At 55.5% G+C, this 24,108-nt stretch overlaps 2 protein-coding genes across 4 annotated transcripts in view; both read left to right on the top strand.

Moving 5' to 3' along the window:
• The window catches only part of ENDOV (endonuclease V), a 68,005-nt gene extending 58,152 nt beyond the window's left edge, over nt 1-9,853 (top strand). Inside the window, exons 8-9 of the mRNA XM_081161176.1 lie at nt 8,854-8,864; nt 9,678-9,853. Of these exons, the coding sequence (XP_081017302.1) occupies nt 8,854-8,864; nt 9,678-9,765 (99 nt within the window). The 3' untranslated portion in view covers nt 9,766-9,853. The remainder of the gene's footprint in view (nt 1-8,853; nt 8,865-9,677) is intronic.
• Nucleotides 9,854-14,216: 4,363 nt separating this feature from the next.
• The window catches only part of RPTOR (regulatory associated protein of MTOR complex 1), a 98,351-nt gene continuing 88,459 nt past the window's right edge, over nt 14,217-24,108 (top strand). For 2 of the 3 annotated variants that reach the window (XM_081162085.1, XM_081162084.1), the window contains exon 1: nt 14,425-14,666. In XM_081162085.1, the coding sequence (XP_081018211.1) occupies nt 14,505-14,666 (162 nt within the window). In that variant the 5' untranslated portion in view covers nt 14,425-14,504. Of the gene's footprint in view, nt 14,667-24,108 lie in introns of all 3 variants that reach the window. The other variant, XM_081162086.1, reaches the window with a different exon arrangement.

Raw genomic sequence — 24,108 nt, 5'->3', positions numbered from 1 at the left:
TCTGGATATTAAGAGGCAGCAGATCTTCTTTTGATGGATTAATGGATCTAAATGTCAGGAGGGCTCCTGATTTACAGCCTACATTCTAGTCCACCCTCTGCAGCCTGGCAGAGCCTTAGAGAAAAGTTTTTGGGCAGCAGGGTCAAGTGAAGGTTGTTTTTTTTCAAGATGAGAGGACATGTGACAGTGCAAGAATGTAATGAGTGGTGAGCCTGCTCAGCGGTGGGGGGGGGTGTCAGCGTGGGGTGACAGCCCTGCGCCTGGTAGGTCCAGGCCCCCAGCCCTTGAGGGCTCGGGCTCTGGGGAATTGACTCATGATAACCCAACTCACCAGAGACTGAGCGATGAGCCCAGATGGCAGCGCGGGAGGCTGACCACGCAGCAGCCAAGGCCTCTGGCCTGCAGGTGCCCACCTGCCCTGCGGCCGGGCCAGAAAGGAAGGAGAGGTGCCGCTGGGCGGGGAGCCTTCCGGAGCGGTCCCGCTTGTCGGGGCAGAGCTGGGCTCGAACTCGGGCCCGGGGCTCCTTCCCAGCCTTCCTGTGTTTCCACCTGGCCCACGGCCCCCCAGCCCCTCGTCCTCAAGGGTCCAAACGTAGTCGTAAGAACTTGAATGTCAGCGTCTCTTCCGAATGAAAGGCAGGCTTGAAACTCTGCGTGCGTGGCGAGCACGTGTAATTCCTGGATACCCAAGGAAACAAACCGAGCAGATGGATTTCCTCCTGCGTGTTGGCAGCCAGGGGAGTGCCAGGCTCCAGCTCTGAAAGCGAAGACAGGGCTGGATGCTCTCAGCAGACGTTTGCGACTGGCCGGGAAGCCCTGGCCCTACTCCTGGGGTCCTCCTGCTTAAGGAGCAGAGGAGGCAGGGGCTGGACTAGCACCAACCTGTCCTCGTGGTCCTGGACCCCCGGTCTCGAGACCCCTCCTGCAGTCATTCCCTGGAGACAGAGCTCTGGAAGATTTGTCTTGGCCAACAAACAGTAGATAGTGTGTACGTGTGAGTGTGTGAGTATGTCTGTGCGTGTGTGCACGTGTGTGCCTGCATGTGCACGTGCGCGCACATGTGCATGTATGTTGACGCACGTGTGTGCGTGTGTGTGCACGTGTGCATGTGTGTGCACGTGTGCATGTGTGTGCGTGTGTGTGTGTTGGAGGCAAAATGCGGGAGAGGTGAAGGCTGAGGAGCTTGGGCTCGGGCGTTGGGGGTAACTGGAAGATGCAGTTGCCAGGCAGACGCCGCTAGAGCCCAGCAGGGGCTGGAGAGGGCAAAGGACTGTTGACCGTGTGAGGGGCCCGTCGCTGTGCAAAAGATTAGCCCCAAAAGGAGTGGCTTAAACCAGCAGTTGTCATCACGCAGTTCCATGGGTCAGGACTCTGGCGTGGGAACTGGCTCCTCCAACCTGGGTGGCATCCCGAGGCTCCTGTGGTGGCTGGCGGGGTCAGTTCCCTGAATGGCCCACCCTGCACCGGCGGGTGCCCTAGAGCAATGAGAATGCTGAAGGTTCCTGCTGAAACCAAGGCAGGGGCAGGGGGCAGGGGCAGGGGGCAGGGGACGGGCCTCTAACCCACGCTCACTGCTCTGATCTCGCCGATCAGGTGGCCTTGCTGGCCTCAGGAGGTAGGAGCTGGCCTCAGGAGGCAGAACATAGGACAGGTCATTTTTTTTTTTTAAATTGCGGTAAGATATACAGAACATAAACACGACCATCTTAACCGTTTTTAGACGTACAGTCAGCAGCATTAGGCACATTCATGTTGTGCACCACCATCTGTCTCCAGATATTTTTCACCTTCCCAAGCTGAGATTTGTGCCAATTGTACATCACGCCCTCCCCCAGCCCTGACGGCCTCCCTCCTGTTTTCCGTCTCTGTGGATGTGACTCCTCCGGGGCCTCGCAGGAAGAACCACACGGAGCTTGTCCTGCGCCACTGGCTGGGCTCACTGAGCACAGCGTCCGGTGGGGTCATCCCGGGGTGGGAGGCGTCAGAATGTCCTTCCTGCCTAAGGCTGGACGTGCTCCGTTGTCTGGACGGGCCACGTTTTGTTTCTGCATCGCCGGGCGATGGGCGTTCAGTCGGGAGGAACACTGCTCCTGACAGGGGGGTACAGGGCCTGCTCGGGACAGGTCCCTGGCGATGGGGGCCGCGAGGGGGACAGGGCTGGAGGGAAGTCCCCAGGCCTGCCAGGCTCGGGGTGAGGGTCCGGGAGCGGGGGTGGTGAGGGGCTGCGGTGGGCACTGCCTTCTCACAGCATGACCAGCCTCTGGCTTCACCCTCTCTCGCTCCCTGTGAAATTCCCTGGTTGCCACATACACCCCGAGGGCCAGGACCGCGTCTTCCCGTAGCCGCCAGGAGGGAGGGAGACAGTGGGGAGACTCGAGAGCTGTCCCAGAATAGCTGACAGGCAGCCAAACCCACAACCGATGGCCTGTGTTCAGGATGGTCAGGGGTCGAGGCCCCACGGCCGGGGTAGAGGGACAAAGCCGGCCCAACAGCACAGCCACTGTCCCGCAGCGGCCAGTGTCAACGAAGGCAGCGTCAGAGGTCCCCTCGCCTACACGGTCGACTGCATCCGTGTGGGAGCAGCCACGGGCTCAGGCCGGTCGGGACGCAGGAGGCCCGTCTCTGCAGGGTCAGCTCTGGGCTCCGGAACGAAGCCTAACCGACCAGCCCCGTCTGTGGTGCGCCTGCCGCCCTCCCCGGTCGGTGGGCTCACTGGGTAGCTTCCGGTTGAGCAGAAAGAGCTGAGCAGGGGACAGGGCTGCCCCCGGCCCCCCCCCCCGGCCCTGCTGTGCTTCTCTGTCAGCGTCTCGTTGGCCAAAACCTGTCCCAAGGCCCAGCCTGGGGCCCGGGGTCCGGGATCGGGAAGCAGTTCTGCCTCCCAGGGAAGATCCACAGGTCACACGGCCAAGGGTGGGGCCCAGAATTGGTGCCAACCTGCGTGTGCATGTGTGTGCATGCATGTGTGTGTGTGCGCACACGTGTGTGCGTGTGCATGCGTGTGTGTGCGTGCGCGTGTGCACACGTGTGTGTGCGTGTGTGTGCGTCTCCCCTCCTGGACTGCGTGGAAAGCTTCCTTGCTCTGGGCAGTGCCCACGAAGGGCCTGGGTTACCGAGGAACCTCCCGCTACGTGTCCAAGGGCAGAGCAGGCTCTTCATCTCCGACTCTCACACTTCGCGGGCTCCCGGGGCTTGACGCTAAGAAGGATTTATGTCTCCCCGATGGCAGGTAGAGGGGGGGGCCGCCTTCAGCTTGCAAGAGGCGCGGCTGGCACCTGGCTCACCATATGCTTATGTGGATTTCAGAAAAGAGGGGGCTTTTCATTATTAAAAGGGGCTGTTGTGAAAATCTGCCCAAACGTTGTAAAGCGATTGTGACGTGACCCGTGTGCGGCTGTCACTTCGTGATGGGATTTGGGAGCTGGGCCACAGCCAGGGCTGGACCCGCACCCCAGAGGCGCCCCGTCCCTCCGCGGAGTTGTGGCTGCTCTGTGAGGCTCAGGTACACACGGGGGGGGGGGGCCTGAGTCTTCAGACACAAGTGGCAGGGGGCAGTGGTTCTCAACAGGGGGACGCCGTGTCCCAGGGGACATTTGGCAAAGTCTGCAGCCGTTTCTGGTTGTCACAGCTGGGAGGAGGGCACGCTGCTGGCATCTGGTGGGCGGAGCCCAGGGACGCTGCTCAGGCCGCCCCGTGCGGGCGCAGGACCCCCCCCCCCCCAGCAGGAGCATCTGCCCAGAGTGTGACTCAGCCCGAGGAAGCGGGAGTCTCACGGCCACACTGGGATGGAGCTGGAGGACACTGTGCTCGGTGACATCGGCCAGATGCAAAAGGACGGATCCCGGGTGATCCCACCTATGAGGTCCCTTAGGAGTCACATTCAGAGGCAGGAAGGGGACGGCGGTGCCGAGGGCGGGGAGGGACGGAGGTTCTGATCCGCAGGACAGAGAGGGGACATGGGGGGGGGGGGTTGGTGGCACAATATGAACGCGCTTGATACCACTGGACTGTGCGCTTAAAAATGGCATATATTTACCACAATTTCAAAAGCGCTGCAATATAAACAAAAACAAAAGACGACGTATTTGTCCAGAATGTCAACGGAGCTGTGGTCACGTGCGGCGAGTTGGCGCTGGCCTTGCATGTGCAGCCGGGACCGTCTGGGGTAAATGCAGCATTTCACGCATGAGTCACAAAGTGTGATGACTGACAGAGGGGCTGTTGCCCACAGCCCCTCCTTCTGCCCCCCCGTACCCACAGGACCTCCAGTCCCCATTCCGAATTACCCTGGGGTGCCCATGTCCCCAGGGAGCCTCACCCCAGCTCACAATCCAGGTGGCCACCCAGAGAGGCCCCGTCCCGGCCGGCCGTCCTGCAGTGGTTAGAGATCACCCCCCCGAAGACCCTCCAAGGGGCAGCTTCTGTCCTCAGGTCCTTGGGGAGAGCCCGTGGCTGCCAGTGTGCTTCCCAGACACCCAGCTGCGCCCAGCGGCCCTGCTCAGGCCTAGACTCCCTCACTCCTCCGGCCGGTGCCCCCCACACAGCAGGCTTAGCTCCGGGAGCAGGTGCCACCCCCACGCCCGCAGGAAGCACGGGCGAAGCAGGGAGGCCACCTGCGAGCCCGGAGGTGACAATGCGTGCGGCTGGTGATGTCCCAGGAGGAGCCCAGAGGCCGGTTGCTGTGGCTGCCGCTAGGCCGGGGGCTTCGGCCTGACACGTGGTCCGAGCGGCGACAGGCTCAGACCCTGGAAACCTCTGGGTGCTGGTGGGAACCTGGTTGGTTCTAGGGAAATTGGGCTCTTGGAGGTGTTGAGCCTTCGATGGTCCCTGATATAATCGAAGCTTTAAAAGAATCACTTTGCAAAATGCCTACTAAGCGCTATCCCATGAGAGCCTCACAGAGCAGGGCCCTGGGCAATCTCATCTTCTCCCCATTCTGCAGGTGAGAAAACTAAGGCCCAGAGAGGTCAAGCAACTTGCCCTCGGGCGCAGAGCTTGCGAGAGGCAGAGAGGGGCTGGGAGCCGGCTGTCTTGCCGCAAAGGCCCTGCTGCAGCACAGACGGACAGCCTGACCGCCGTCTCTCGCGGGCCAGCACCCTGGCCAGTGTCAGGGTCAACGCGGACGGTTCCAAGGCCCAGCTGTTCCCTTTGGAAGGCACGTTGACTCGTGAGAAATCCAGCCGTCTGCCTGGATCTTCTTACCTTCGCGATGGAACCGGGGGCTTGGGGGGGGCTGTACGGTGGGAGGAGGGAGCCGCGGGCACAGCCTTTGAGCAGCGGCTTGGGCCCCGCCGGGGGCTCGCAGCTGTGGCTGTGCTGTCAGCCTTGGACAGTGTTAGCTCAGCGACGCGGCCGCCGGCTCCAGACGTGAGTTCCTGAGCCCGCCTGGAGCCCGCCGCGCGTCTCTCATCATAAAGATCCCTAACCCGGTGGGGAGCAGCGTGACAGACGCGGGGCTTTCTTTTCTGTCTCCTTTCAATTCATTCTGTCAGCCCCCTGCTTTGATTAGAGCTGGGGCGCTCGGGGGCCGTCAGGAAAGCCCGGCTCAGGCCTGCCTGGGAGTGGGTGGCATAGGGGCTCTTACTCACCCCCCCCAGGCAGCAGAGGGGGAGACTGCCTGTCCCCCGGGGTGCTGCGGGAGTGACAGCCACGCTTCGAGGGAAGAGGCGGGCTCCCTGCTCGCCCCAGCTCCCCAGCTCCCTTCCCACCTCTTTTGGGAGCAGGGATTGAAAGACGCATAAAAATTCAAGCCATACTCCAAATAAATGAAAGGAGAGAAAATATACTTAAGAAGGAGATAACCGTGGCAATCACTTTGACTCAGTGGTAATAAAAACCCGTATGGTAAACATAAGCCGGGAGGCGCGAGGCTGGCGCTCCGCCGGAGCGAGGGCCTGTTGGGAAGGGCGGCGGGGACTTCAGGCTCCCTCCTGGCGCGTCCCTCTGATTAAAACCGGGACGAGGAAGATGGAGAGTTATGGGGGGAAATAATGACCGAGACTGGGACAGAAATTGATCACACAATTGCGTTGGCGCGTCTCTCCCCGGCTGACACTCCGCCTGGGCCGGGATCTCATGTCACAGGGGGGGCTGCGGTGAATGATTCGCGGGGCGGGGCTGTCCCGGGCCCAGTACGGAGCGTGCCGGCTGGGATGGCCCCCTCGGCCCGGCCGCCTGCTCTGCGGATCCGCAGCCCCATCCATCCCCTGCAGCCATCAGATCGGGTCTGCCGCCGTGACAAGCCAGCCAGACAGAACTCTCACCCCGGCAGCTGGGCGTCTGCAGAAAGCCGTCCAGCCCTCCTCGCTGGAGACATTAATTTCAGGTGGATGGATGGAAGTCTTTGTTCTCTCTGCCTCCTGACACTTGCTTTCTGCAAGGAGACAACTATCCCCCGGCCTTCGAGCTCCTGCCAGCTCCACGCGCCTCCATCCCAGCCCTGGTTTATCCTGTGAGGGCCGCTGGCTGCCTGGCAAGCGCCCTGCAGTTCCTGAGCCCGGTGCCCAGGGCCGGGCGCACAAGCTGGGATGCCCCGGCCCCGGCCCTCTGCCTGGCTGTGCGCCACCCTGCAGTTCCAACCATGACGTGATTCCTCGGCGCTCCTTGCACTTTCCGTGTCTTTCCTGGGAAGTGTCTGTCAGAACAAAAATGGGAAACGGTTGCTCAAGTGCCAAATTTGCCACCATGAAGCTAATTGGGGGGAGGGGGGGCCGCACCGGTGCTGCTGGCTTCGGTACAGGTTGGGATGATGTTTTCGGAAGCACTGGGAGTGTCCCGAGAACCCCGAGGAGCTCATGCCCTTCGCTCCTGATGGGTGGAATCGCGTCCCCAGAGACATACATCCAAGTCCTAAGCCCTGGTACCAAACGCGACCTTAGTTAGAAATGCGGCCTTCGGCCCGGCGGGTGTGTGTGATCCCCTGCACTGAAAGGTCGCCGGCCGGGTTCCCAGTCAGGGCACACGCCCAGGGTGCAGGCTCCGTCCCAATAGGGGGCATGCAGGAGGCCGTGGATTGATGTTTCTCTCTCTCTCTCAAAATAAATTTTAAAAAATCTTTTTTTTTAAAAGAAATAGGGTCTTTGCAGCTCTTATTCAGATGTCAGTTAAGAAGATTTGGGGTGGGCCCTGATCCAGCGCGACTGGAGTCCTAGGAAGTGGAGGAACACAGAGACACAGGAAACGTGATGGAGGCGGGGGCTCTGCACCCCGAGAAAGGCCTGGGCTGCGGGGGACACCAGCAGCTCACAGGGAGGCCGGGGCAGGTTCTCCCCAGACCTTCCCAGGGAGCGCCGGCCGACAACCCCTTCCCTTCTGACTTCGGGCCTGCGGGACGGTCCCTTTCTGTCGTTTTAAGCCGCCCGTCTGTGGTGCTTTGTTACGGCCGCCCCAGGAAACGAACCCAGCCTTCTTTGCATGCCTTACGCTCATTTCTAGGAAGAAATCTAGTCGCTCCTTATGGACCCAGCTTCTTTCCATTGCCTCCTGGGCGCCAAGACTACATTTCCCAGGCTCCCTTGCAGTGAGCTGTGCCATGTGACTGAGCCTGGCCAATGGTGATGTGAGGCACAGGCCTGGCCAATAGGAACCTCGGCCCCCCTCCTGCGGCTCCCTCACCCCCAGAGCCAATGTCCAGCAGAGGGTCCCCGGGGCCCTGGGGGTGATGGGACCCACAAGCGGGGAAGAGTCTGTGCCCCCGAGGTCACCCCAAACACTGGTGTTGACCTGTTGTGTGGGGAGCAATGACCTTCTGCTGAGATTGGAGGGGTCCAGCACTTAGCATAAAATGACTAATACAAGGGAATAACCCGAGATGAGCAAAATAAAGACCTATGGGCAGGCGTGGCCCGTGCCCGTTTCACTCACCCGGAGTTCAAAATAGGGTCACGCTCTACATGTAGGGCTTTCATTTAGAAAAGCAATTAAAATTATTTTTTAAAAAAAGAAGTCCGTGTCTGAGGCCCAGGCACACATGCTGTGTTTTTCAGGGAGCCTTTCCGGTCGATCGACAAGGCGGAATTTATTTCATATAGTAGTTTGGTAATGACACTGGTCGTCTTTATGGAGGGCTCACCCTGCGCCTGGCATCGGCCGGCTCCGTCCTCACAGCGTCTCTATGGAACAGAAGCTGTCTGTTCCCCTATCTTGCACATGGATTTGGGGCCAGGGTGCCATCAGCACCTCTCCCAGGGTCCCAGGCCCGGAAATGCCGGAACAGGGAATTTGAACCCAGGTCTGTGTGACCCCAGGGGCCCGGGGAGGGGCTGCGGTTCCTTCGGGCTGCAGGGCTCAGCCTCCAACTGCAAGGCTGGGACCCCGGCCCAGCCCCGGCCAGCGGAGAGAGCACCCAATGCTGCTTACTTGCTTGGTGTCTCAATTTCCTTACTGGCAAAACGGATATAAAGCAGGAGCTATAAATGAGGTTATTAGGAGGGATTAAATGAGTTAATTCTCAGGAAGAGAGCTTGGCTCCCCCCACACAAGGCGGGATTATAATATTTTAGTTACCGCGTGTTCTCTAATCCCCCATTAAAGGCATAGGCCACCGCAGGGTTAGCCGAGGCTCCCCCGGGACCAGGTGTTTGCCGAGAACCGTTGATGAGATGCGAATATTACATAAAATAACAAACCGGGAGCTTAAAAGGACTTTAAAAAGACAGTTGGTTATATAATTAGTATTTTCATAAAGGTAGGATCTTATTACAGGCAATACTATTAAAATAAAAGGTTTTAAAATTCAGTTTGCATATTTTTTTTTTACCGGATAACAAATTTTCTCAATTGTAGCCTCTATCAATTTTCTCAATTGTTTCCTCTTTCTCCCCCGATTCGGAAACGCACCGTCGGCACTGGGCACAGAGCGAATCTCGGTGAGTCTCCCTCCGGGGCCCTGGGGGGAAGGAGGGCTCAGGCTCACGGACCTGGTGGACCCGGCCCTCGCCCCTCCTCTGCAGGGCACTCCCAGCCCTGCGGACAGGACAGAGGGACTGAGGTCTGACCCAGGTCTGATCCAGTGAAGGCTCGGATCCGGTGCACGAGGCCCCCCAGACTGAGCCGTCGGGGCGCCCCCTGGGCCTCATCTTGCTCCACAGTTCAGGCTCCCAGACAGGCCCTTCCCTGCCCCCCACCCAGCTGCCCCTGGAGTGGGGAGGCCGGGGGATGAAGGTCGCGTTGCTGTGAAGGGTCCACTCCTCGGCTCCGCCTGGGCCTGCGCTTTGAGGCCGAGGCTAAGCAGAGCCTCGGTTCTGAACGAAGCAACATGGGTGGTGGGGGGGTTCCACGAGAGGCGCTTTCTACCGCGGTCCCTGTGCTACCCAGGCCTGGCCCCCTTTGTAGAACCGAATCACACGGTCTGCTTATCACAACTGCGTGTGAGCGTGTGGAAAAACAATGACTGAACAGGGAGGTGTGAAACCACCTACACAGGTGTCCCCCGGCTTTGGACGGATCGGCGGATCGGCGGGTGGCGAGGGCGTCAGAGCCCGGGGCTCCTGCAGCCGTGGTCCCCACGGAGGGCGACGCGGGCCAGCCTGTGACCTCCCTTCTCTCCTCCTGTCACCCCCCTGTCAACAAAACATCTGACCTGCAGAGGGGGTGGCTTGGGTTTTGCTAAAAACAGGAATGATGCTCAGACAAAAGCCAAGTACTTGATGATCTATTTTGGTTTCTTTTACGCTAAGCAGAGATTTCTCTGGAAAGGGCGGAAGCTGGCCGGCCCCCCGCAGCGGAGAACAGCTCAGCGAAGCGCCCACTTTTCCCGAGTCCTTCTGACCTCCAGTCTTGCTCCCAATTCTTGATGACAAAACACACCCACTGCCCTTGATGAATTCAGCGGAGAAGCTGCAACACTGGAGGACAGGACACAGCCTGTGCTTCCTGCCAACGGAGAGCCTTGCGGGGGCCGCGCGGGCTCGTGTTTGAAGAAGAGATCAGGCCCCTGGAGATGGGCCCACAGCTGAGCCTGGAAGCTGTGAAATCGCAGCCTCCTGCCTGGTCGGCGTGGCTCAGGGGTTGAGCGTGGACCCACGATCCAGGAGGTCAGGGTTCGATTCCAGGGCAGGGCACATGCCCGGTTTTGGGCTCGGTCCCCAGCAGGAGGCGGGCAGGAGGCAGCTCATCAATGACTCTCACCATTGGTGTTTCTATCTCTCTCTCTCCCTCTCCCTTCCTCTCTCTGAAATCAATAAAAATATTTATTTATTTATTTATTTTTAATACTTTTTTTTTTAAAAAAAATATCTTTATTGATTTCAGAGAGAGGAAAGGAGAGGGAGAGAGAGAGAGAAATATCAATGATGAGAGAGTCATTGATCAGCTGCCCAGCTTGCAACCCGGGCCTGTGCCCTGACCGGGAATGGAACCCCGATCGCCTGGATCCTAGGTCAACGCTCAACCTCTCTGAGCCACGCCCGGCCGGACTCAATAAAAATATTTAAAAACAACAACCCCGGCTTCCATTGGAGGCATTTGCTCCAACCCTCTCCCTGCTCCCACCTGCCCTTATTTGCCCCTGACTTACGACTTCACTATTTGACCAACACACTCAGGTTTGTACGTCTGTTCTCTGCTCACTTTGCTGTACGGGGTTTGCAAAAGTAGGTTTACAGTTGTTTGTATGGAAAATAATACAATGGCCCATAAATAATAAATACAAGAATAAACTCTGTGTCTTGTGTACTTAACAGATGTAAACCTACTTTTGCCCATCCACGTAACTTTGGGTTCTGGCTGCCAAGTAGCCCGAGTTCGGCTGGAAGAGGTCCTCCGGACACCCTCACGGGCTAGAACCAGGCCCCCTGCTCTGTCTAGTCAGGCTGAAGGTTAGGCTGCTATTTCCGGTCAGAGCCGGGCCTAAAGCCCCCTCTCTCTCCTGGAGCCCCCTCTTCGGCCTGAGGCTCACGTCGGCCTGGTGTCCCCAACCCCCACCCCCTTTCCTAGCTTGACTCAGACAGGGTTTCATGCATTTTTTGAGATTCACAAAATCTGTTTTCAAGATTAAACTCCCTTATTTAGAGGCTTTGCGGAAAGCGGGCGATGTCCTTGCTTGTGAAGAATTGGGGACGCCGGAAATTGGAACTGCAGGCCCGAGTGGCCAGCTGATCTCAGGCGGCGGTGACGAGATCGCCCAGGTGAGAAAGATGAGCCCTTGAATTCCCAGCCCCTCATTAGTCACAGACGCTCCCTGCCTTCCGGAAACCCGGAGCCACACTTCCAAGAGCTTATCAGGGGACTGGAACAGTCATTCGTGACACAGGAGCCAGGCTTCTTTTTAATGCCCTGGTGCTATGAATGACTCAGGCCCAGTCTGTTTTTTGTTTTTTTTGGTTAATCTTCACCTGAGGATTTCCATTGATTCCTTTTTTTAGAGAGAGTGGGAGGGAGGGAGGGGAGAGAGAGAGAGAAACATCAACTTGAGAGAGACACATGGACCCCCACACGCGCCCCAACTAGGGCCAGGGAACCAACTTGAAACCCCGGTACGTGCCCTTGACCGGGAATCAAACCTGTGACCCTTCAGTGCACAGGCTGACGCTCTAACCACTGAGCCACACTGGCCAGGACTCAGGCCCATTGTCCAACCTTCAGGCCCAGAGCTGCGCTATCACCAGCCCCCTTGTGGTGTTTTCACAAATCGTAGAATCACCCCGAAGTGTCCTTGGAGACCACCGTCACCTTCCTCCTGTCACGGATGTGGAGACTGAGGACAGAGAAGGGCAGGGTCTCCGCCGCCGTCTGCAGGAATTGGTGGGGGGCTGGGGACCAGCACGTGCATATCCTAACCCTCAGTTCATGACGCGGACCCCAAACGGCCTCTTGGTTCTGGGGTCATGTCGGTAAAACAGCAGAGGGCGTGTCTTGTTCTGGGGTTTGGGGGAGAGTGTGAGTCCTGCTCTGGCTTGGCGGCTGGAGGATTGGCTAACTGCCTCATAGTTTTCATTTATTTGGTACAAATACAGGGTGTCCCCCCCAAATGTATAGACGCTCTTAACCCATTATTAATTCCAATGGGTTAAATCTGGAAAGAAAGAAACATCAGTTGAGCTGTTAAAGTGTGTATGCATTTTTGGGGGACACCTGCATTCACTGAAGGCCCGGCATGTGGCTGGAGCACAATCCCTGGAGGAAAATACTCTCCAGCCTCCCCCCGTCTGGCTGACGGTGTGCTACCACCAGGGTTTCCTGATGTAAAATACGGGTCCTGAGTGCCTGTCTTCCCTCTCCTCGCGGTTCCACATGTCCGGGGTGGGGCCAGGCGCCTTTACTTTAAAGTAGCTTCCCCGGTGATTCCGACGACCTGCCAGGTTTGGGCTCCACGGGCTCCTCTACTGTCGTCATTGAGACTCCGGGACAGGTGAGGACCCGCTACAGGTGCGGGGACCGAGCGGCACTCAGGTGAGGCGGGTTCTCGGGTCGCAGAGCTGGTGAGGAACGAGTGTTTTCGATGCTGCGGCTTCTCCGTACGAGGCTCTGGCTTCCCGCAGGAGAGCCTGGAGCAGCGGCCTGCGGCCCGGGGACCCTGGCCTTCACTGTCGGGCGCTGCCGGGGACACGGCCGCCGCAGGAGCCGTGACGTGGCCGTCAGGTGAGAACAGGGTCTTCTCAGGACCCCGGTCCCGCCGCCTCTGCTGCTGACTGTGGTGAATTTGCTGACACACAGAGCAGGGAAAAGGAAGGTCTTAACCTCCCTCTGTTTTGGTGAGTTTGTCCTGATTTTTAATGGGACAATTAGGGTCCCAGGGCTGTAATAACAATGAATGCCGGGAATGATGATGACTTAATCCAACAGCTTCCATCAAACGCTTGCTACGTGCCAGGCGAGAAGGCCTGGGATTGCACCGTTCACTCGGATGTCCAAAGGAACACATTTCGAAATGGACCAACGCGGCCTGTCAGAGCCTGGGGGGACCGCACTGAGAAGCGGGGTCTCTTCCAGGGTCCCACTCCCCACCCCCGAGGCTTCGTTTGTTTATTTATTTATTTACTTATTTTAATTTATCTTTATTGTTGCGAGTATTACAGGTGTCCCCTTTTTTCCCACTGGCCCCCCTGCACCTCGCCCCGGCCACACCCCCACCCCCAGGCCTTCACTGCGCTATTTACCACCTGCGCCCCTGGGTCATGCATGTGGATATATGTTATTTGTTTAATCTCTCCCCACCCGCCCCCCCAGGGTTGCGAGACTTCACTCCTAGAGATACAACAATCATCGCGAGCATTGCCCTGGGCACCCACTGCACCCCAGGCACCCTAATGGTTTCATTCACCCTTCAGGGCGGGCATTGCTGCCCCAGTTTTGCAGCTGAGGAAGCAGACCAAGCTGGCTAAGGGACTGACCACGGCCACGGGGATGGGAAGGGGTGCGGGGGAGACTCAGGCCCAGGCGAGCCCGGCACCCGCAGCTTTGGTCCCTGCACCTGAGGCCGCATCCAAACGAACTGCTCGGGAAGCAAGGAATTGCAATCGGAAAACTACGTTTCTGCCTAAACAAAAAGAAAATCGGATTGATCCTGGGAAAGGCACGGCACGCGCAAAATAAAATAAAAAATAGAAAACCCCCCAAAGGACCCCTGGTTCTTTTGTAATATTGGAAGCTTTCGCTGCGTTTCCAAAATCTGGAAGGAAACGGCGGACGGGGTCGATGCCTTTCCTTTCAGAAGCACGTAGGGCCACGTGTCATCGTAAAAAGATTTTTTATTTCCTCCCCCAAGTTAATTAACAGGTTTCATTGGCAGGATCGACTTGGAGGTCCTGCAGCCGCAGCGCAGCGGCGGGCTGCTCCGGGAAGCGGAGTCCCGGTCGCCATGGCGACGGGGCGGGGGCGGGGCCGCTCGCGCCGCCTCCTGGGAAGCGCGTTCGGAACGTCCCGGAGGCGGTTTGGCCCGTCGGCCGCGCCGTACGCGCGGTGCACGCTGGGCCTCGGCAACATGGCGTCCTCCTTGACGCGCTGAGGAGAGGAGTTTCAGTGTAGCTTCCAGCCCGAGGACGAAACTCCGCCGGCCCCGTAAAGCCCGCGGGGCCCGGCTTGCGTGCGCGGCTGCGTGGCGCCCGTTTCTCGGGGTCCGTTCTCGGGCCGGACAGAGCCACGGGGCCGAAGGTCAGGACCCTCCGGGTCGCGCGGGCCGGGCGCTGAGCAGCCGGCTGCGGGCGAGCACGATGGGCCGGTCGTGGCTCCGGCTGCAGCCGCTGCGGCGAGTGCGGGGCCCGCAGGGCTGAGCGCGGCCGGGGGACACCCGGGGCGCTCTGGACCTTTTGCCCTTCGGCCGGAGACCCTCCGCCGCGGCGGCCGGAGCGGGCGGCCCGCGCGAGCTCGGAGGCCCGGAGCGCGGCCCTCGGGAGGCCGCCAGCGCCGCCGCCTGTGACAGCTCGGCCCGCGGGCCGGCCCGCCGCCCGCTTCGCCCCGCGCTCCCCGCTCCGGGTCGGGAGGAAGGCGCCGCGCGCCGCGCCCCGCTCCCCCCGCGGTTCAGGCTGGAGGTGCTCGAGCGCCTGCTGCCCAGGACCCCGCCGCCGCCCATGGAGGCGGAGATGCTGCAGTCGCCCCTGCTGGGGCTGGGCGAGGACGACGAGGCCGACCTCGCCGACTGGAGCCTGCCCCTGGCCTTTATGAAGAAGAGGCACTGTGAGAAGATCGAGGGCTCCAAGTCCCTAGCGCAGAGCTGGAGGATGAAGGACCGGGTAAGCGGGTTCCCGCTGCGCCCCTCGGGCCTTGCTGTTTTTTCTTTTCTTTTTTGTTTTTTTTTGTTTGTTTTGTTTTCTCCAACGCAGAAAAAGTGCAGAGCCAAAAGCGTGTCCTTGTCAAAGCGGAGATGTCTTGGCTTTTGTTTGAGTTCTTGCCCCCCTCCCGCCCCCCCCAACCACATGTTTTGCAAGTTAACTTTCAAAAGCACAGACCAGCCCAGGCTCCAGTGTCCGGTGGCTGGTCGGTTGGCAGTGAGGCGCCGGATGGGTGTTGATTGAAACTAAGTTGCGATGAGCGCCGGAGAAGAAGCGATTTGGAAATGACAGCGTTGCAGGTTTTCACACACTCTGGTTTAGGCAGTGCTGTTAACACTTAGACGAAGGACAGCTTGGGATGCGCTGCTTGTGCCCAGGCGGGGAATCTCTTGAGGTGAGTTCACTGGGAAACAAGGTTACCGGCCAGTGTTCAGCCAGCAACAAATGAGTACACAGTTACTTTGAAGTTGCAGTGAACTTCATCACAGCCTTCCAAACAATGTGTCTCGAACCCAGACTTTCCTCCTTCCGTGGGGTTTCAGGTCGCTGTAACCTGGAGACAGGATTTGTCCAATAGCGGAGTTAGAGTATGGTGGGTCGGAACCTGGGTCCGGGCGTCCAGGGGAGTCCCCCTGATGTTGGAGTGTGGACAGCAACGGGCAAGCAGCTAGTAGTAGGAAAGGAAATGGCCAGTTTGGTTTCCTCTGTCCTTAATCGACCAGTTTCCTGGTCTCCGAGGCAAATGGGTGGGACTGTCTCACTGTGCACACTTAGCATTTGCATTTGTCTTTTTGTGATTTCTTTTCTCCGTCAAGACTGTCTTTATTTATTTGAACATTTCGGTAGAGTAAGAGGCATAGCTGTTGTTACAATTCAGTGTGATTGCTCTGGGCTTGTGAATGTGTTTATGGAAGATTATTGTTCTTGGTATCCGATGTTAAACGTATGTGAGATTACCGTTATGGTAATTTTAGTCAGTCAGTCAGTCACTAGTGACCAGTGCTGCGGTTATTGATGTGGCATCCTTTTAAAAGGTTAGGAACATTTGTTTCATCCAAAAGTAGTTTAAGGAGTGAAAGAAGTAATCATTGGGAAAGACTGTATAAAGCCTGCCTCATGGACATCTTTAGTACAAAGTATAGTTCAAATCTTTTGTGGTTGCTCTGTGTATATGCAAAGACATTTATTTTAAAGTTGCTGTCTAAAGATTTTCTTTCATTCCACTTGGGCATTTTTTTCTCTGTTGAAATGTGGTTTCCTCTCCTACCCTAAACACATGCTCAAACTGTTCAAAAGTGATTAACTGATATATTTTTTGACCTTTTAAGTAAAGCATTAATTTTTGAATGATCAACATAACCTATGATAAGTTCTTCACAGGTCATTAGGAGAAAGAAGTTCTGTGAGTTTGAGTAATTACTATGATTCCCACTTAGAAAGGAGCCAGGGGAGAACTTTGCTGTCTCTGACGTTTGTTAAGGAGAAAATCAGCAGCTAAGAATTTTAGCTTAGTTTGGGAAAACTCGGCACCTTAACAGTCCTCTTGGTATCATTCCCGTGCTCAAACCTTGAGGGGACCTTCTCAGCACACATGTCTGATTTTTCTGGAGGGTGGGAAGAGTGGAGCTCCGAGGAGCACACCCAGCCGCGGCTAAGGGGGCAGCTGGGCCCCGGCCAGTCCCCCTTCCCTTTCTCTCTCTCTCTTAGTTTTCTTTGAGAAGCCAGAAAACCTTTATTTTATTTTTTTATGTGAAGTCTTCTATTTTTAAAATATTGGCACTAATTCAGATATGACAAAACACTAAGGAGTCCAGTTGTGGGCTGGTTCTGGACAGTGGGTGACTTCTGCTCTGCTGTGGTGCCTCCACCAGCTCTGAGCTGGGGGTCTTGAGTGCAGAGGCAGCCAGACTGTCTCCTGTGCTCCAGGTGGCCGCCAGCGGCCAGATGGAGCAGCATCGTTGTAAAGCAGCAAGTGTGGGTCCAGTTGTTCTGTGCTAGGACCTGTGCCAGTGATTTTCAACTGCTGTGCCACAAGGATTTTGTCAGATTGGTGAAACATATATTTTTTGGTATGCCACAGAATCTTAGCAATTAGTTTATATGTGCTGTGAGATGAAATAGGTTGAAAATCGCTGACCTACCTATGCAGACCACTTCCAGTGGGCCATGGACTGTCCTAAATGCAGACCCAGTCTTTGGTTCTTCCCATGATCAGTGTGCAATTCCATATACTTTTATTTTGTTATATATATTAGTGCTTATTAACGGTGTGCTATTTATTGACGTTTCTAAGGATCCCAATTCACATCTTTACTAAAGTTGACTGGCAACTCCAGAAAGTTTCCTGCTACTCGGCACTTGGCATTCTTGCAGAGCTGCACATGCCCACTCTCAGCTGGCAGCCCCACAGTCTTAGTTTTGAATCAGTCCTGGTTTTAAAACGCCACTATTGTTGTGTTCTAATGACTAAGTCACTGTTAGTTGAGTACTGTTAACATCAAATCGGTTTGTTGTTCGGTCAATTCTGCCACGTGTGCTGAGGATATGTATCTGCGTCAATAGCATTTGTGGCTTGTAATGTTCAAATAACTGGACTTATATGAATTACAGTTCAAAATGGACCATTCATAGCCCTGTGGACAAAACGGATGTGTATGAACCTCCCCCGTTTGTAGTTTACTGTGGTCCTTTATAGTTATCAGAGTTCATTCTCCCACTGGGAAGTGGGCATGCGGGGCTAACTGGTCTCAGGTGGATCTTTTGCTTACGCCTACGTGGGCTTGAATGGGGGAGTGTGAGAGCTGCTGCTCTTAAAGGAAGCCATCGGCAGAGGCATTTTACCTACCTGTGCGGAAGAGGTGCAGCTGTAAAGTGATGAAGCCAGTTCCCAAACCATTTCCTAAACCCATCTCTAGATTTGGTGGCCGTTCTTGGAAAGCCAGGCTTTAAGTCAGCCTGGAAGTGAGTAGATACATTAAACTAATGTGTGGACAGTGAAAGGGTACATAGTAATGCTATGGGTACATAGTAACAGTCTGGGTACATAGTAACACTTTATAATCTTAAATCTCTCCCTCTCCTTTTCTGACCTGCATCCTTTCTCAGTCCGCCCAGTTAGGCTCTCTACCCTGGTGCTGAGGCTGCCCCCCACACGGCCCGCTCTTGTTAAATCTAAAGGTGGTTCTGGGTCCTTACCTTGTGTGACCTCTCAGTAGCATTCCACACGGACCACCCCCGCCTTCAGGAACCTCTTTCCTCACTTGCTTCTGTGTCTTTCCGAAGCTCCAGGTCTTGCTCTGAGGTCTCTAACCGCTCCTCCTCAGACTCCTTTGCTGTTTGACAGCTAGGTGTGGGAGCGCCCAGGACTTGATCCTTGGACACCTTTCTCGCTTACGGTTTTAAATGCTGTCTACACGCCACCCACCCTCCAGTGCCACGTTCGGTTCTGACCTGCCTCAGGAACCCTCTCAGATAGCAGCTAGCCTGCTTTGCCTGGGTCCCCTCCCTCCCCCAGTACACCACCCTGCCGCCCACTTGTTCAGCCTGTAAATCCAGAGTCGACCCTCAATTCCTTCCTCCTCCTCTGGTTGTTGCCGGGTAGGTTCATCAGTGGAACCTGCCAGCGTTGCCCCCAAAGCGTCTCTCCCGTTGGACCACTCGTTTTGCCTCCACTGCTGAGCCTGGCCCAGGCAACTGCCGCCTTCTGTGTTGTCCTGGCTGGTCTCCCTGCATCCACTCTTGCTCTACAGTCGATTCTGCACATAGTGGCCGGAGGGATCTTTGAAAGTGTGACTCCGATTCCATTGCTGCCTTACTGGCCCCTGCCCACTGGCTCCCTGAGTCTTTGGCGCCGTCTGTTAAAATTCTTGGGTCTGTAGGATTAGTTTTCACCAACAGTTTGGAAAATGTGTTGCCATAGTTTTGGCGCCTCCACCCCCGGTCCCCTTCAGTCTTGCAGAATTCCAGCTACATTTCTTCTAGATGCTTGACATTGTCCCACCGAGGCTCCGCCCCTCCTGCCTTGTTCCTGTTTCAGTTTGTCTCCGTCGGTCCTGTGGCAACGTCTTCATGTTCTCTCATCTGTTCTTCTGCAGTGTTTACTGTTGTTGGGCCCATCCAATGTATTTTTCATCTCAGACCTTATATTTTTATTCTCTAGAAATGTCTTTTTATAGTCTATATTTCTCTCTTTTGTTCATGCTTTCCCTTAAATCCTTTGACAGATTTGTAATGCCATTTTAAAGCCCTTGTCCGCTGTTTCCATCGCCGCAGTCATTTCTGGGTCTTTTTCTGTTGCCTGGTTTTCTTCTGCCCACGGACCATGCTTTTCTGCTTTCACTCACACCCAGGAATTTGGATGGGATGCTGGGCACAGCGAGTGTTACATTGGTTATTGTCGTCAGTTAGACAGTGCTGAGCTGGGTTTTGTCCGGGCAGGAAGTTAACTTACCAGCCTGTTAGCTTCATTCTTTGAAGGCTTGTTTTCCAATTGTTAAAGCAGGCCCAGGTCAGAGGCTGGCACACGAGGGTGACAGGCCAGATCTGGCCACTGTTTCTTTTTGTGAACATACTTGGAACCATGTCAGCCACATCGTTTGTGTATTTTCTGTGTTGCCTTCCTGCTACTGTGGCAAAGTTGAGTAGTTGAGATGGAGATGTATGGCCCCAAAGCCTAATGTATTTACCCTCTGGCCCTTTACAGAAAAAATCTGACAGCCCCCTGTCCAGAGAAGCCTTTGCCAGGGTCTGGTTTAACCTGGTGCCTGAGGTGCAGCCCTTCTGAGTGTTTGGGGAGCTCCCTTCTTCCTCACTCGTTGGGACGTGGGTGTTTACCAGCCTTGCCTGTAGTTCTTTCCCTGCCTCCTGGAGACTCGCTCAGCACTGTATGCCCAGCACTCAGCCAGCGAGCGAGGGACCCATGAAGACTCCTGAGCTCCCTCTGTGTAGCCCTCTCCCCCATGGTGCTCTGGCCTCTCACTCCCACCTGCTGCAGCCCCTGTGATCTGATCTCTGTCTCCTTCGCCTGTGACCCTGTCTTGCTCTGCTTGTGGCCCGCTGTCTCCAAACGGAAGGTTCGGTGGCCCTGGCGCTCACTTCACACGCCTCTTCTCGCAGGGGTCACCTTCCTATAGTGCATGCTGTTTAGTCCAGCTTTCTAGCTGTGTGTGGTGGGAGGACTCACTGGGTAATCAGGTGAGTGCAGGTCCCCTAAGTGTGACAGGGAAGAGCCAGGCGGAGAGACAGGAAGAGTTGGAGGCATCACCACGTGCGCGAGCAGGGCGCCTGCATTAAACAGGCGAGAGGTGCTGAGGTCGAGTCCCTGTGTTAATAAAGTGTTGTGCGTCAGGTGTTCTCCGAGCCCCGTTTTCTCCCCTGGAGTGACACTTTCCAATCAAATGTGGCATTAAAATTTAAGATTACATCGGTGTGTGAAATTAGAACCGACTGGAGCTTAGAAGGCTTTGGCCTGCGTGACCCCTACGCTGGCGTGTACAAGCCCGGGTCGGGCCTCCGGTCGCTGGTGGGAGCATTTGCATTTCCCTGGCTTTTATAAAGGCAGGCGGGTCCGTGGGGAGCTGAGGGATTGCTGGACGCTGGACGGGAGGATTTAAGCATAAGCTCCCGCCCGTCCTGGCGCTGGTCCTGCAGTCTCAGAAGGGGGTGACTTGCTGCCTTGGGGTTTGTTGATTCCCCTGTTAATCACACGGAGGCCTCGTTAGGCGTTAGGGGTCATCATGGCCCAGCAGGGAGCCGCGGCGGCTCTTTGCCTTTGGGTGTTCTACTGACCCCGGCTCGTTCCATCCCATGTGATTGATTTTCTTTCCTTCTTAATCCTCACACGAGGACGTTTTATTTATTTGTTTTGAGGATATGTTTTTTATTGATTTAAGAGAGAGGAAGGGAGAGAGGAAGACCAGTGTGAGAGAGAAACGCGGGCTGCGACCTCCGCCTCCGCCCTGTTCCCCGCCTTCCTGGGCCTGGCCTCACCGCTCGCCCTCAGGTGGTTTTCTCCTCGCCCCCTCTGACTCTCTGGGCAGCTCCTCGGCGCCCTGAAGGAGATGGCAAAGCAAGAGAAGGCACAGCAGCTGGCCGGGTCGGACAGCCTTGCCCTCGCCTCTGGGTGTGCCGTCCTCCCTGGGTCGGGTCTCCTCCCGCCTGTTAGACGGTGTGGTGCTTGGGGCCCCTGCTCTGCCACCTTGTACTCAAATGATTGATGTCAGATGGTCCCAAATTTCGGTGGAGCTCCATACCTGGGCTGATGGCTGGCGCCGGAGGCGGGAGGCCACTGTCCAGTCCTAAACTGCTGCATATGATTTCACGGAATAACTCCAGAAGTGGAGTTGATTTGTGGGGAGGGGCCGACGTGAGCGGATCATGTTTGTGCGCTGGAACTTCCAGGAAGGGAATAACCCCTGGTAGTTATTCTCGCGGCAGCACAGCTCCCAGTCTCTTTCTTCCTTCAAGTTTGGCCAAGGTTATGTTCAGCTTTGTTTTTTGTGACCCGCCCACAGTGTTTGTTTTTCTGGGTAAGGTCAGGGAAGGAATGGCTACGGCTTAGCACAGACACCAGACAGACAAACAGCGAGAGGGAGAGAAACCTCAGCTTAGGCACTACCAGTAAAATATATTAAATAGTACTTTGGCTAAATTAAAAACACAGAGAGGCCATATTTACTGAGTTAGTGAACTAAAATATGGTTAATAAAATATGAGTTCGGAATTTATAGCGCATTAACTTGCATATAAATAGTCATACTTTTAAAAAATGGTATTACCTTTTTTTGTGTTGCAGTCTTTTTTTATTTCAGGCTTTCCACTTATCCCCACAAATTTATGTCCCTGTGTGCCAAAAGGTAATCGGGGTAGGAGTTATGTGGCTATTGACACACACACTCAGCCTTTGAAGCTGCAAAGCACAGAAAATGCGATCACCGAGGATGTGCCGCCTCCCACCCTGTAAGCCTGCAGCCTCTCAGGCCCGGTTCCAGTGCTCTCCTGCCCGGACCTGTGCGCCCCTCGGTAATCACGCAGCATCGCGAGCCTCTGTGCCTGCAACGTAAATCACCTTCATCCTGGGGTCTGCAGTTTTATTAATTTTACCTTTTAAAAAATTTATACTAGTGAGAAAGCCATTTCATAGAAGATTTGAAATATCCAGGAAAATGGTAATAATAATGAAATATACTGCAAGCTACTCCAGTGAATTCAGGAGTTTCCTGTCATTTTCAAGTGCACATATGATTACATTGTTGCCATGTAATATTGATACAGTTTATGTTTGATTTTTTTTGTATTAACCTTATTACATGTAGTTTTTCTGTATTGTTAACTATTCCTGACTAATTTTTGTGGCTCCTCATGACCGGGCTTTAATGTGCCTGTTGTTGGATATTCAGGTTTCCTGTGGTTCCCTCCCTGTACTGTGAATGATCTCATCAGTAGAGATTCCAGAAGTCAGACTGCTGGGCGAGGGACACGGGAGACCTGCAGTGAGTGAGGACAGGCAACCATGTGAAGGCCCTGCCCCCAGCCTGTTCTCATTAGCACCCTTTTCCCAAGGCAGGGACCCTCACTTTGCTAGACCCTTTTATTCGTGACAAGGTGCCTCCGTTGGAGTTTGCAGTGAAAAAGCGTTCATTCTTGCATTTCCCAACATCAACCGCTCTGTTCCTGGAGTGACAGCGAGCCGCGCCGTGTGCCGAGGCAGTGAGGGTGCCGGGTGGCTCAGTGCCACCCTGCACTGAGAAAGTGAAGAGGGTAGCCGATGCCCCCGAGGCCTCTGGACTTCTCACGTGCAGTGTGCTCGTGGACGTGGCTTCTGCTGGAGGAATTCTCGCCCGGTCGTGGGGGGACTGCAGTAAATGTTCTGCATGTGGATGTTTTGCTGCCCTTTCCCCTCTCCTAGCTCTGTTCCTAAGGGAAGTAGCGTGGTGAGGTCGGGCGGCCAGCTTCACACCTCGCTCCTACTTCACCTACTTCCAGCTGTGCAACTCCAGCCTCAGTTTTCATAGATGAAATGGGCATGATGTCCACCTCTCGGGATCTCTGTGCAGTGGGTTTATTTTAGCACAGGTTGGCACGTGCAAGCTGACCCGCGTCCACGGTGTTGTCAAGGGAAGGGAGCGGACTCCAAGAATGTGTTAGCCGTTCATCTGTGTGAATGTGTAGTCTCTCTGCAGAGTCAGGGCGTGGGAGCATGCACCAGGCTGGGGGGCATGGCACGCACATGGCCTTCATGTGTACATGCTTCTGTATCACGTTGGTTCTTTTTTTTTTAAAAAAAGTCTTTATTGATTTCAGAGAGAGGAAGGGAGAGGGAGAGAGAGAGAGAAACATCCATGAGAGAGAAACATTGATCAGCTGCCTCCTGCGCTCCTCCTACTGGGGATCGAGCTGCAACCCGGGCACGAGCCCTGATGGGAATCGAACCTTGACCTCCTGGTTCCTGGGGCGACACTCACACTGGCCTCGAATGTCAATTCCTACCAGTCGGTTGAGATGTTTTTCTAATTGAGGCACATTTTTATGTTAATGTGATCAGTACCAAAGCTCTTGATTTGATCACTAAAATAAATGCATTTTTCTTTAATATACATGATATTTACACACCACTGATGTTGCTGTAACCAGTGCCTGGGAAGGTTAATAGAAAGGTGAAAATAACTTTCCCTAGTTTAAAAATCAGGTTTTGCTGTGCTTTTGAAGACAGGAAGGTGCTCACAACGTGGCTGAGTGAGGACCAGTGGGCCTGGTCGAGAAGACAGGGCAGAGCACAGACTCGAGGTCTGGCTGTTTCTGCGTCTCTTTTGTCACTGGGTTTATTGTAACATTACTGTAAAGTAAACACAGTGGTCAGGAGTGAGTGCAGGGCTTGGGCGTGGCTGGTGGGTGAGGGGCAGGTGAGGTGGCTGTCATCGCCCCGAAGCTCTCGGTCCCCCCGGGTGGGGAGGAGGAAGACTAGTGAAATGACAGGGGAGGCGTTGGTCCGTCGGTTATTGTTTCAGTTTTTCTTAGCCTCTCCCCGCCCGTTTCCCTGTAATTTCCCCTTCTCTGAGGGCCGGCTGACCGCAGCGCCCACAACTCACTTCTCTGCCTGCATGGGGTGTGCGTGGCCTCGGCGGGGTGCTCCTGTGACCTCGTGCTTATTCAGAAGCTTATTTAGTACTTATTTTATCATGAGAAAGTGGGAATTATGTTCTGAACTTTTGATTAAATCACATCTTTGGTAGCTGGTGAGTCACAAAGCTTTGTTAAAGTAAATGATCTCAGGTGTGTTGGGGTGTGTGCTGACAAGGTGCTACTAGGGTTCAGATGTCTGAAACTGCCACAGGTCCTGCTGCCACTTCATCACGTGTGAAGGAGCACAGCTGGCGGTGGCCGGGCGTTGTGTCCTCTCCTCCCC

This window comes from Miniopterus schreibersii (genome assembly GCF_964146895.1).
Source record: "Miniopterus schreibersii genome assembly, chromosome: 16".
In the NCBI taxonomy this organism is placed as follows: domain Eukaryota; kingdom Metazoa; phylum Chordata; class Mammalia; order Chiroptera; family Miniopteridae; genus Miniopterus; species Miniopterus schreibersii.
Note: the sequence above shows the minus strand (reverse complement) of the source record. Positions and strands in the feature narration are given on the sequence as shown.